We start from the raw sequence: 12,497 nt of genomic DNA, 5'->3' as shown, positions 1-12,497 counted from the left end.
TTTTTAATGTAACCTTACCTTAAAACTCCATATAATAATCGGAGCTGTTTCTTGGCAGACACAAAATGTTTATCCCCTAATAAGCATCATTTTGCCAAGGTATTCCCATGCGATTATACTCTTTGGAATTAAAATTGGGATGATCGTAAACTTTGCTATAAACAAGTTAGGCGTTCCTTTTTTTTATAATAAACCATATATAATAATTTGTTGTGCTTGGATTAAAGCAGTGTATATATTCTCAATTGTAAAAAGATCATTATATTCTGTTTTTATAAATATGCTTACAGAAATCGTTTAAATTTAAGTTAATAGCCTACAAGTACGAATGTCAATATATGGCTGTTTATTAAAATAATAAAGCATGTAACTTGCATTATATACAATCTTTATTATTCACAAAAAACTATATGTTGTGTTTGGCAATGTTTCTGCTTATTTTCTGTATGAATTCTTTGACACCAATACACACTTTATAGTCTGTTGGTCCATTAACGGCTTGAAGAAATGGCACACCTTTTAGAACAAGCTCAACATAATCCAAAGCCCGTTCGTAGTCACCTGGATCTTTAGGAATCATGCGAATAAAAGGCCGTATGAGAACATTATCTCTTTGGGACAGAGTCATGTTGATTAAAGGCCTAATATCTATATCAGGTGGCACTCGTCCATTAGTGTATGATATATTATACATGTCGAGCATACTGGGGATTATGGTGCCCATTCGTGGCACCATTTGGTCCCAAGCCACATCTTCTTCGAGCATATCTACTAAATCATCTATGCGCCTAAATGTAACACGAGGGTTCACAAGACGTCTATGAATCTGATCTATCGTCTCTTCAAACTGTCCCTTAAATTCCGGTAATTCCAGTATCTTTGCCATTAATGGTTGAGTATACATACCAGGAAAGGTGGAGTAGTTGCCTGTTATCATAGGATGCAAGTCAGACACGCTAAAACCAAACGTAGAGTCCAGATCAGCAGGGATATAAAAGAAGGCGCCTGTTTCAGGATTGTCATAAAGATAGTAATTGTGATTGTCGTTCAAATAACCATCATAATACGCATTTAATACTTCTAGGGCCATTGAACGGAGAAACGAGTCAATGTCGAGTTTAGACTTCCAGATGATGACTGCATCATGGCCATGCACTGGTGCATTTGCAATAAACTCTGTCAATTTTTGAAGTGATTTGTAATCACCCTTCACGCCTGCTCGTATGACATATTGACCATCTCCATAAGCCGATAGATTGGACATATAACTTAGATTGGAGTAAAGCATAGTTGGTGAATGTCCAAAGCCTTGATACAAGTTCCCGTTTTTATAGTCTTTTTGTCCGAAAGCAAATACATTGGCTGTCCACGGATTCTGAAATGCTTCGATCAGACCAAATAACCCAATCTCCTTGTCATTCATGAAAACACGAACGTATGAGTACTCTGAGGAAAGAAGCCCCACAGATTTGATCATGTCATATGCCAACTTTTCACGAATATAAGAAGGATCATTGGCCATGGGCCGTAGTTTAATACGCTTGTAACCATATAATCTGTCTGTATGCCGTAGCTTAACATTATAAGAAACTTTGGGCATCCATCGCGAGCCATGACCTGATATAGAAAGCGTTACATTTTGAAAGAAGAGTTGATCAACCAGAGAAACATAAGTCATATTTGCATTGATATCGATATCATCATTGGATTTGTGATGCATTAGATCAAGATCAGCTTGGTTAGCGACTATATGGATAGTAGGAATTTCTCCTTCCTTATGTAAGTCAGATTGAATGCGATGAATGACAGGTAATGGTTCATAAACTGTAGGAAGTTGTGTAACCTCTTTTTTGTTCCAAGTCCTGTTGAAAAATTCGTTCACAGTATCGGTATATGTGGGCGGGCGTAAGAACGGTTCAGGAATATTGTTATGTGTCTCTGTGATCTTGACATATCTGTAGCCTTCACGGGCTATTGGGGCGCTTCCGCTATATAAAATTGTGTTTGATGAATTGAGCATAAGCATGCTCATAGCACCGTCTACTTCAACAGCCATCGTCTGCGACTTTCCCAAAAGGCTGATGACATGATAAGTTATTAAGCCGCTACCTTGGTCATTGTGTGCCCAAACAAGAGCAAAGGTACTACTAAAGACTGTATAAATAAGTTAATCACGACACATATTAATGTATTTTGACAAAAGTGAACGTACAAAAGGATAAAATCTTGTAAAATAGCATTTCAGTAAATCACCTCCAAAAAAGAACGAAACCAGCCCCCCTTTTTTTTTCCTTTTTATACATTGTCGACGATATGTACGAGATATACAGTGATATCATTCAACGTCAATTCATCACGTAATGCATATCATTACACTTTTAAAGAATCATGTCTAATTTATTGGCTACCAGTTACTCTTCTATTCATACAAGTAGCATGTGAAGATGACTTGTGTACACAGTACAAAGATATGGATCAACATTATACAGCCCAAATCCATGACTTCAGCTATAGTAGAGAGCGTAACTAAAGTGCCGTTTAAATTTGCCTTCAAAAGCCTGCAAGAAGAATAAAAAAAAAAAAGGCATGCTAAAGGTTACTTGGATACGCAAAGCAACTAAAATTAGTCAACTCAAATTACCAAACTGTTCACTACTACTATACACAACATAAAGTTGTTTACTACTAAAAGTATGAATCAAGGTGACTGAAACACTAATGTTTATAAAATATATGCAAAATACTAGAAACATTTTTCCAAATGAATGAACCTTGCTCAACAGTCTTGGCATTAAATAGGAAAAGGGCTTCTTTTGCATGTACATTAAGTTGTTTAATTTTTTTACAGTTCTTTCCTTTGCTAAATACTCTGGAGGCCTGATTTCTCTCGATAGTCCGCATAAAACTGAAGCATTTCAGGTGTTATGCCTCTAGTAAATGTGTCTAATGCCTGTCTAAAATGCCTCATCTTGATCTATATAAAAAAAGGTATTAGACATTGTTTAAGCTAATACAAGTATTGCATACCGAATCAATATAAATATTCTCTTCCATCGCTATTAAGGCAGCTTCTTGACATATTGCCACAGCTTCAGCTCCTGAACATCCTTCACTCTATTATATAATTAAGTAAGTATTTCAGTTAATACACATATTCATCTGGTGTACTTTTGCCGCAATTTCTTCAATGTCTACATCTGAAGCACACGCCATTTTACTTAGCTGGATTTTAAATATCTCTTTACGTGAATCATAATCAGGTGGTCCAACATAGAGAATTCTATCGATTCTTCCTGGACGTAAAAGAGCATCGTCCTGATGGGAGTAAGAACTTGTTTTTTATACATTTCATACAAATGTCAACTTACAATGATATCTGGTCTGTTAGTCGCAGCCACGACAGTTACATTCACCAAGGGCTCAATACCATCCAACTCGTTTAGCAACTGAGATAACACTCTATCCGCAACTGAAGCACCACCATCTCCTGAGGCGCCTCTTTTAACTGTTAATGCATCAATTTCATCCTAAGCGAATGCTTAATTATCAGAAAATGTCTAATGAATAAAACCAAGCACTTACAAAGAAAACAATAGATGGTGAAGCGGCTCTTGCTTTTCTGAATACTTCATGTACTGCTTTTTCAGATTCACCAACCCACTTACTTAGTAACTATTTACACATATTACTACACAAAACTTTTCTTTTTTTTTTGACCAAATGTTATTCTTTACCTCAGGACCTTTAACAGCAATAAAATTTGAATTTGCCTCTGTGGCTAATGCCTTAGCCATCAGAGTCTTACTACAACCTGGAGGCCCATATAGAAGAATTCCTTTTGGTGGTCTAATTCCAAGTCTTTGAAATGCTTCGGGATGTTGTAAGGGCCATTCGATTGATTCCTTCAATCTCTGTTTGATGTCTGCTTGTCCACCAATATCGGACCAATACACTTTTGGAACCTCTAACATTATCTCACGCATTGCACTTGGTCTTATTTCACTCATAGCTTCTTTCATATCTTGAAAGTTGACTATTAAGCTATCTGTAGGTTTAGAGCTGCATCGCTTAATGCACTTGAGTCCAGCTTCTCGGCAAACAGCAGCAATATCTGCACCAACATAACCATGTGATCTCTGCGCCAGATGCTCTAGTTCTAAATCTGTCAAAGAGTGTGGTATCTTGGCCATGATGGTTTTAAAGATAGAGTGTCTTGCTTCGCTAGTAGGTATACCGATCTCAACTTCCCTGTCAAATCGACCAGGTCGACGAAGCGCTTCATCTAATGCATTAGGTCTATTTGTAGCTCCAATGACAACCACACGGTTATGTTCAGTATTTGCGCCATCCATGAGTGTTAGTAAAGTAGTGACTACTCTCTTCTCTAGCTCACTCGGCGCTTCATCTCTTTTTGGACAGAGTGAATCAATCTCATCAATAAATATAATAGTCGGTGAGCGCGCGATAGCTTCTTGAAAAATGTCTCGTAGCTTTTGTTCTGTTTCTCCGTAAAACTTGCTTACTATTTCTGGTCCATTCACAATGATCGAATGAGCGCCTGCCTCTTGAGCTGCTGCACGGGCGATCAGTGTCTTTCCTGTCCCAGGTGGACCAAAGAGTAACAAGCCTCTAGGGGGCTTCAGACCATACCTCACAAAGAGTTCAGGATTATTCAGAGGAGTTTCAATCATCTCTCGAACGACTTGTATCTGCTTGGTGAGGCCACCTATGTTTTCATAACTCACTTTGCTGTTTGGCTTTTCTTTGACCGGATCTGTTGCAGTTATCAAACTGGTAATCTTTGTCATTTGTGTCACCTGATAAACAAATGCATTGTGCTGTGCAGAAACATCTCTAATTTGAATTCTTGCTTTATTTCCAAGATGGTTGATATCTATCATCTGTCCACGAGTAACAAACTTTTGGTAAACTAGATGCATTGATTAAATAAGCAAGCGTAAGATGCTGTTATTTTTCAATTTACTTAGTACTTGTTTTATATAAGCTATAAACTCATTCGAGTGAAGTGCTGTATTAGACAATATGTCAATTGTCACTTGATTTGCTTCTACTTCAACGCTATCTACTTTTGTAATATCGACAAGATCACCAATTATAAAGGAACCACTTAGACGCAAACATGTAGTGAGCTCGACATCTGCAATGAATTAATGAGTTTCTATACAATAGATTTTGTAAAAGAAAAAAGAGATAGAAAACCTTTTATTGATGTCAATAGAGAAGGCCAAGCATGTCCAATGGCGATCTAATAACAGCATAAAAAGTCAATCTACAGCAAAAGTCTATTAAAAACAATCTATTTACTTGATCTTGTTTTCGAACCGTGATTAGATCACCAGTCCCAATTTGCCTTTGCTGCATTACTTCCAAGGCAAGATATATTCTTGTCGGTTTTTGATCATTATTAGTCGCTTTTACTTCAAATGACATGTCATAAACTGTAAAAAATATATAGAAAAGTGAGCGACGAATCGGAGATCTTTTTTTTTTTTTTTATTGAAACCTTAGTTGGGCGCAGACCAGTTCAAGATATCTCAACCGTAATTCATCATTTTCTTTGTAATCAATCATCTGAGCAGAATTCAAAGAATTATCCAGATGAATGAGCCTCTGTTGTTCCAGGACACAGCAATCATCAGTAGCTTCCGTGTTTTTTCATCATAGTCAACGTGATACTTATAACATCAAGAATTTGATCCGAGAACACAGCCTGCATTCATTCTTTACTACTGAGCATTCTGTGCTGTGCGTATCTAAGTATAATTTGACAGCTATGTAAATTTGTCAGCTCATCGTTTTATTGAAAGCTGGAGGGAAAACTCATAGCGAAATTAGGTTATCAAAGAAGGCTTCAAGGTATGCCCACTTGATGAGCTTAGACCTCTAGTTTGTACCCTGCATGTCAGAGTGGCGAACTTGAAAACTCAAAAAAGTACAAAATTCTAAACCCTTTCAGACAGAAAAGTATCCAACTGTAACACTTTAAATTTCAAGCATATACTTTTTGGACTGCGTGAAAACGGCAAAAGACCAGAACACATTTGCAGACAAAACATACCTCCTTCCACAGTCCAAACAAGGAAAAAGGAATTAAATAGATAGCAATGTCCAACTAAAAAATAACCAATCCTTTGTTGTTACTGCTGCATTGAACCATGATAAAGGTAAATCTTGTAGACACATGCAGGCGAAGCGCATCATTATCACAAATCTTTTTAGCGGGCATCTAATTTTTTTTTTTTGAATTCTCATTTTGGCTTTAAAACAAAGTCCACACTTCATACAAAAAGTCTTCATAATGAGCCAAGTAAAGCCAGACAATTCAAGGTATTCACTTGTGCCTGTCAAAGGTGGCTGGGAGGTTCCTCGGAAACTATTCCATTTTTCTATTGGTAAAGGCATATAATAGTAACCCTGTCATGACAGCAATCTCATGATTACAACATTTAGGCTTCCTCGTTTTATATCTTTACATGAACGGAATAGACACAGACCAAGTATATCCAAAATTGGCTGCTTTCTTGTCTATTGTTGTTACAGCTGAATTACTACGATTTAACTTTGAATGGTTCAACATTATATACTGTCAAGTCTGTGGACCCTTGATGCGAACAACAGAAATTAAAAAAGTAAATGGCGTTGTATACTACTTGCTAGGTAGAGCATATCTATACTCTCTAACTTTTTTATCATTCACTAATGGCTCAATGTATAGGCTGTATTATTGTACTGTACTTCTTTCCAAGAGATCTTGCGGCGTTATCTATCATTTATTTATCTTGGGCGGACCCTATCGCCAGCATTTGTGGAAAACTATGGGGAAAATATACGATACAGTACAGTGGAAAATCATTAGCAGGGTCCTTAGGAGCAGTCGTATTAGGGTCACTCGTAACATATGTTTATTTTGGCCCACTTTCTTATTACCCTCAGTCTTACAATACAGAGTCAAGCCCAGTGCCATTGACCATCTTTTCAGTTTATGGTGGTCTTGTAGCAGGCATTTCAGAAGCCCTTGGAAACTCAGTGTTTGGATTTGATGACAATTTAACAATCCCAGTCATAAGCGCAGTCATGTTGTGGATACCTTTAGTTGGTCTTGGCCTTGGATATTAAACAGAATGCGCATTAGATTTACTGTTTATAATATTCTTTAAAGCAAAGTGTATTTTTAATAACTATTTACGACATCTGAATCCTTCTATAGAAAGACAATACTGTCTGATACAACCATGTAAAATAAAATAAAAAACTATTTCTGCCTTTTTAGATAATACCAACAGGATAATCTTGTAAGGTTTTGCTACCTGGCCATTATTTATGCTCTTATAGACTCTCACATTTAACCAATGTCTATCAACGAACTTTTTCAAAAACCTTGAAACCCTATAGCTTCATCTCTAAAGGACTAGCACCATTAACTTAGTTTTTAGAGAGATGGCCGTAGTCTGTTTAATTAAATAGAATACTCTGGAACTCTTTTTGCTGCTATTCTTCCTTTATGATCAAATTCTCATGGTATTCGTTAGTATAGCTTCTTTCTTTCAATGAATTCGGAGCACACTCCTCAAATGTTTTCTTTTGCCTTGTACTCTTTATAGAATATTGCATATTTATTCATTTATTTATCACGAGCACCTTATTCAATGTACATTCTTTTGTCTTTATCGAGCTTTAATCAATTGGTTCTTATCGTATACGTCTTCTTGCTTGAAATACAAATGCGTTATTTTTTAAATGTCGCGCAAATAGTCCTTCAAGTGCATTATGCAAAAATGTTGATCCTCCTTAACAAATAGGTAGTTTATCCCTCTCCCTTGTGATATTCTACACACAAACATAAAATAGAATGATATAGATTGATATAGATTGATATAGATTGTTTGTTTACAGCTATCCCCTAGTCTATCTTTCTGTCCCTGACCGGCGGACACATGATATCGGGCATTATGACAAGACGATCGAAAGACTAGTGAAATAAAAGTTAGTGTTGTTCTTGGCAAATATTATGAGTATCTTTTCCATTTTCAAAACAAGAGATAAAGTCAAAACAATTCTGCAAGTTTAAAATAGAATATTGAGCATTACCTACATATAAAACCTGCATAAAAACATAAATGGAACTACTCCTAAAAAGCCCATATGTTGTTCTAATCAGCATCAATTCATATTTTTGTTGCTGAACCTTATCACGCTAGTCAATACAGTCTCCTTAAAATCCCTTTTAAAGAAAAATGCATACTCCTAAAGCGCAAATTGACTCAAGAAAAAAAAAATCTTGCCAGTCCCTCAGTTTCTTGGCTACATATGAATTACTGCACCTCCTTGTACACTTTAGCAAACAAGAAAAAAATTAAGCTTATTTATGCTTTTACATGCTTGAAATCATACGATTGTAGCATCCAACATAGGAAAGGGTATAGAAGATCAACAAGAAGATTCGAGAATTTAATATACATTACTCCTTTCAGTTTCAAGTATAAATACCCTGCCTTTTTTTTTTTTTTTTTTTGAAAATAATAGGTTAAAGATCCCTACAAAATGAAAACAGTAGCATACTTTATTGCTCTCTTATTCTCGTTTACATTTATTCATTCTAACTTGGTTAGCTGCTCGCCTATGTCCGAAGCATGCGTAGATGTGTGTAAAGAAAATCAGTTTGCTTGCCCTATTACTGCATCATCCAGAAACAGGGGAACCTCTTCATATCCGTGTTGGACTTGTTGCTATTCACGATAATAATTACCATTACTTTATAAAATGTAATCATACAACTAATTAATAAAAAGTCTTTATTTTATCCTAAAGTATACAAGGAAACCTTTCTTGATACTTGAAAAGAGAGGAAAGTAAATGGTTGAAAGGATTAAAGAGGTTGTTTATTCTTTTTACATGTATACGATAAAAAAAAGGGGGCATTTATTTCTTGCCTATAACGCGCTTAATGAGTTGATCAACAACTGAAGGATCGGCCAAAGTAGAAGTGTCACCTAAAGAGTCCTGCTCTCCGTTCACGATCTTGCGAAGAATACGGCGCATGATCTTACCAGATCTTGTCTTGGGAAGATCCGTGACAACATAGATACGCTTCGGCGTAGCAAAAGGCCCTATCACTTTACGCACTTGTAAGGTCAACTCCTTCTCAAATCCTTCAGAGTCCTCGATATTGGGCTTTAGTACAGCAAATGCATGGATACATTGACCAGTCAAATCATCATGACCTCCCACAACAGCAGCTTCTGCAACCGAATGATGAAGAATTAAAGCAGATTCTATTTCAGCAGTGGATAGACGGTGACCGGATACGTTAATAACATCTACAATAACAAGTGAAGGTTAGCCACTGTAAAAAGAGTATTCTGAAATGGGGTATTTTTACCATCAACGCGTCCACGGATCCAAATATAGCCGTCTTTATCACGAGTAGCACCATCGCCAGTGAAGTAATATCCATTGTAAGGATGCAGATATGTTTCGAGGAAACGAGCGTGGTTGTTATAGACTGTACGGGCCATTGAAGGCCAAGGTTGAGAGATAGCCAACACACCTGTCACATCGTTACCCTCAAGTACTTTGCCTGTAGTAGGATCCAAGATGACAGGCTTGATACCAAAGAAAGGCAATGTAGCTGAACCAGCTTTGGTAGGAGTAACACCAGGAAGAGGTGCAATGACAATAGATCCTGTCTCGGTTTGCCAATAGGTATCAACAACAGCACACTGCGATCGTCCGACCTTCTTATAGTACCACTCCCAGGCCTCAGGATTAATGGGCTCTCCAACAGAACCAATGACACGAAGAGAGGACAAATCACATTTATCCACCCACTCATCACCTAAACGACGAAGGGCACGAATGGCAGTAGGTGCGGTATAGAACTGAGTAACCTTGTGTTTTTCGACTAATCTCCAGAAACGAGAAGGATCAGGATAGGTTGGTGTAGATTCAAACAAAACCGTTGTGCCACCCAAAGTAAGTGGACCATAATTGACCTAGGGCACGTGTTAATCTCTTATGTAATCTATCCCTTCGTTGAGAAATACTTACATAAGTGTGACCTGTGATCCATCCAATATCTGCCATACAAGCAAAAATGTCGTTCTCGTGATAGTCAAAAATATACTTGACCGTCAAAGCAGCTCCCAAGAGATAGCCACCGGTTGTGTGTAAAATACCCTTGGGTGCACCTGTTGATCCTGATGTATAAAGCAAGAAAAGAGGGTCCTCGGCATTCATAGGTTCAGGTGGGCAAAAGGTTCTTGCTTTAGCCATTTCTTCGTGCCACCACAAGTCTCGATCTTCCACCCAATCAATAGGTGATCCTGTACGACGGAAGACAATAACATGTTCAATATGAGTTTGGTTACTGCGCAGAGCTTCATCCACAATGCGCTTGGTAGCGATGTTTTTGCCTCCACGACGGCCTTCATCTGATGTGATGACGACGCGAGCAGCACAGTCAATTATACGATCACGTAACGATTCGGCCGAAAAACCAGCAAAAACAACGGAATGAACAGCGCCGATACGAGCACAGGCGAGAGCAGCAACAAGAGCTTCAGGTATCATAGGCATGTAGATAGCTACGTTATCTCCTTTACGCACACCCAGATTTTTTAAAGTGTTTGCCATTTGACAGACAAGTCGGAATAATTCACCATAGGTAATATTACGGACCTGATCTGGTTCATCACCTTCATGAATAATAGCAATCTTGTTGGGGTTCTTCAAGGCATGTCTGTCTACACAGTTATAACAGGCATTCAGTTCACCTTCCAAGAACCAGCCAATATCGCCATGAGCAAGTGAGCCATGACGGACGGTTTCAAATGGTTTGGACCAAGACAAGAGCTCACGAGCATACTATATATCTCATATAGTAAGCATATGTAAGAAACCATCAAAATGTATATTACCTTGGCAAAGAACTCTTCTGGGTGCTCAACACTTTCTTTCCATAAGGCCTTATACGTGTCCATGGAGTGAATGTGAGGCTTAGGATACTTTGAAGTATCCAAAAGACGAGGAGGAACAGGGTGTGTGATAATATTCTCTTCAACAGTCATTTCTAGAGCAACTTGAGAAAAAAAAAAAAGAGACCGAAAAAAAAAGAGGGCTGAGGTATTTATATGCATTTAGATGGTTGGGGATGAAGTGAGGACAAACTTTATTTTGCCCAAACTGATGCGTAGAGTGGAAACAGATAGCATCCCATATATTTCCGTAAAAGGTAAGAATTGCAAAGACGGTGGGAAACACAAGTAAAAGATCTATATTCCTAATTATAAAAAAAAATAGATAACAGGTATAAAAAAAAGAAAAATAGAATCTAGGAAAGAAAAGATGTCAAATGAGTTCCATTAAACCTAGTTTGCTCTTATATAATTTCATTACAGGGATCATTTCCTTAAACTGCAATGTACCCGCGGTGACCATTTCACTCCAGGAAGGACCCCCCTTTTGTGTATGAATTAGCTAATACATGACACTTTAACCTTTATTTTGACAGTTGACATTCGTTTTTTGCTTTTGTAGCTTCCCTTTATCAAGAGTATCCATAGTTACTCTATATTTATGCAGTACTCACGATTAATTGAATTTAAATACAGTTCATTTACTGATTGGTCCCATATTACTCCATCTTTTTTCTTTTTCCACAGAAAATGTCTGTATTTCTTTTTTCCCTTACATCACATGTGTTGATAAGCCGCGTCTAAAGGATTATCCTTTGTTACCCATGATGCCCCGATTACAATCAAGAGCCTTGGGGTGTTTTGCATAATAAATTTATATACGCCAATGTTTACATTGCATTGCAGCTTCTATCATCTTGTCTATCATAATCATTGTGAAACATGGTACAAAGAGTGTTGTGTATTGGGCTAAATTTATACAAGGACATCATTCACGAGTGATTGTGTATGTGTGTGCAAGTTATTGGGTAATACACACTAGGCTTATATGATGCTATGACCTTTCTTTAGTCAGTTTTGGCTTATTATCCTCCACTTTCACTATATGTCAAGGTTTTCCTTTTTTTTTCCCTTTAGGATGGTATCCGGATAAAGTATGATGCAAAGTTACGTTCTCGAAACATTCATGGGAATTGATCTGTACTACATTCTATTAATGTTTCATAGGCTTGGTTCCTTGAACATGCAATTTAATGGGTGCTGAAAAAGAAGGGAGAAAATCTATTGTGTGCTTTGATCTTGTAGAATATAAGAATCAAATAGATGGATACTTACCATATACATGTATACTGACCAGCATTGATATACTTTTTATTTAAAAAGATTGAAAAAAAGGACAGTTTAAGGTACAGCAAGCGCAACACCAATAGGTGATTTTTTAAATAAAAAGATATGAACACATTATGTAGCTTAATTGTATGCTTCGAAATATTCCCTTTGGATGCTAATGGATTTGCAAGGTCTGTTTTTTTTTGTTTTGTTTTTTTGTATCGATCAACGAGC

The 12,497-nt window shown here is 37.2% G+C and overlaps 4 protein-coding genes across 4 annotated transcripts; 1 reads left to right on the top strand and 3 right to left on the bottom strand.

Moving 5' to 3' along the window:
• Positions 1-340: 340 nt before the first annotated feature.
• RHIMIDRAFT_294737 (coth-domain-containing protein) lies at positions 341-2,091 on the bottom strand. The gene has a single exon (XM_023614118.1). The coding sequence runs from the start codon at positions 2,054-2,056 to the stop codon at positions 407-409; it is 1,650 nt and encodes a 549-aa protein (XP_023462613.1). The 5' UTR covers positions 2,057-2,091; the 3' UTR covers positions 341-406.
• A 493-nt stretch (positions 2,092-2,584) lies between these two features.
• RHIMIDRAFT_267111 (AAA-domain-containing protein) lies at positions 2,585-4,984 on the bottom strand. Its single transcript, XM_023611969.1, has 6 exons — positions 3,735-4,984; positions 3,583-3,672; positions 3,369-3,527; positions 3,169-3,315; positions 3,028-3,114; positions 2,585-2,974 (listed from the first exon to the last, which is right to left on the bottom strand). The coding sequence occupies exons 1-6, from the start codon at positions 4,938-4,940 to the stop codon at positions 2,861-2,863; spliced, it is 1,803 nt and encodes a 600-aa protein (XP_023462612.1). The 5' UTR covers positions 4,941-4,984; the 3' UTR covers positions 2,585-2,860.
• A 1,244-nt stretch (positions 4,985-6,228) lies between these two features.
• Positions 6,229-7,513, top strand: RHIMIDRAFT_230381 (phosphatidate cytidylyltransferase). The gene is made up of 3 exons (XM_023607669.1): positions 6,229-6,413; positions 6,472-6,678; positions 6,737-7,513. The coding sequence occupies exons 1-3, from the start codon at positions 6,320-6,322 to the stop codon at positions 7,135-7,137; spliced, it is 702 nt and encodes a 233-aa protein (XP_023462611.1). The 5' UTR covers positions 6,229-6,319; the 3' UTR covers positions 7,138-7,513.
• Positions 7,514-8,940: 1,427 nt separating this feature from the next.
• On the bottom strand, positions 8,941-11,087 carry RHIMIDRAFT_207307 (acyl-activating enzyme; the record flags this gene model as incomplete). Its single annotated transcript, XM_023606982.1, has 4 exons — positions 8,941-9,338; positions 9,401-10,013; positions 10,069-10,884; positions 10,938-11,087. The coding sequence occupies 4 exons, from the start codon at positions 11,085-11,087 to the stop codon at positions 8,941-8,943; spliced, it is 1,977 nt and encodes a 658-aa protein (XP_023462610.1).
• Between the last annotated feature and the right edge of the window lie 1,410 nt (positions 11,088-12,497).

Source organism: Rhizopus microsporus (genome assembly GCF_002708625.1).
Source record: "Rhizopus microsporus ATCC 52813 unplaced genomic scaffold scaffold_20, whole genome shotgun sequence".
Taxonomy (NCBI): Eukaryota; Fungi; Mucoromycota; class Mucoromycetes; order Mucorales; family Rhizopodaceae; genus Rhizopus; species Rhizopus microsporus.
This window is presented reverse-complemented; position numbering and strand designations above follow the sequence as displayed.

Coding starts and splice junctions, on each gene's coding strand:
- RHIMIDRAFT_294737 (XM_023614118.1), bottom strand. CDS start 2,056: ATGGCTGTTGAAGTAGACGGTGCTATGAGCATGCTTATGCTCAATTCA.
- RHIMIDRAFT_267111 (XM_023611969.1), bottom strand. CDS start 4,940: ATGCATCTAGTTTACCAAAAGTTTGTTACTCGTGGACAGATGATAGAT. Junction 3,316..3,368: donor CTAACAGACCAGATATCATT/GTAAGTTGACAT, acceptor TACTCCCATCAG/GACGATGCTCTTTTACGTCC. Junction 2,975..3,027: donor AGAATATTTATATTGATTCG/GTATGCAATACT, acceptor TTTTTTATATAG/ATCAAGATGAGGCATTTTAG.
- RHIMIDRAFT_230381 (XM_023607669.1), top strand. CDS start 6,320: ATGAGCCAAGTAAAGCCAGACAATTCAAGGTATTCACTTGTGCCTGTC. Junction 6,414..6,471: donor ACTATTCCATTTTTCTATTG/GTAAAGGCATAT, acceptor TACAACATTTAG/GCTTCCTCGTTTTATATCTT. Junction 6,679..6,736: donor CGTTGTATACTACTTGCTAG/GTAGAGCATATC, acceptor CTCAATGTATAG/GCTGTATTATTGTACTGTAC.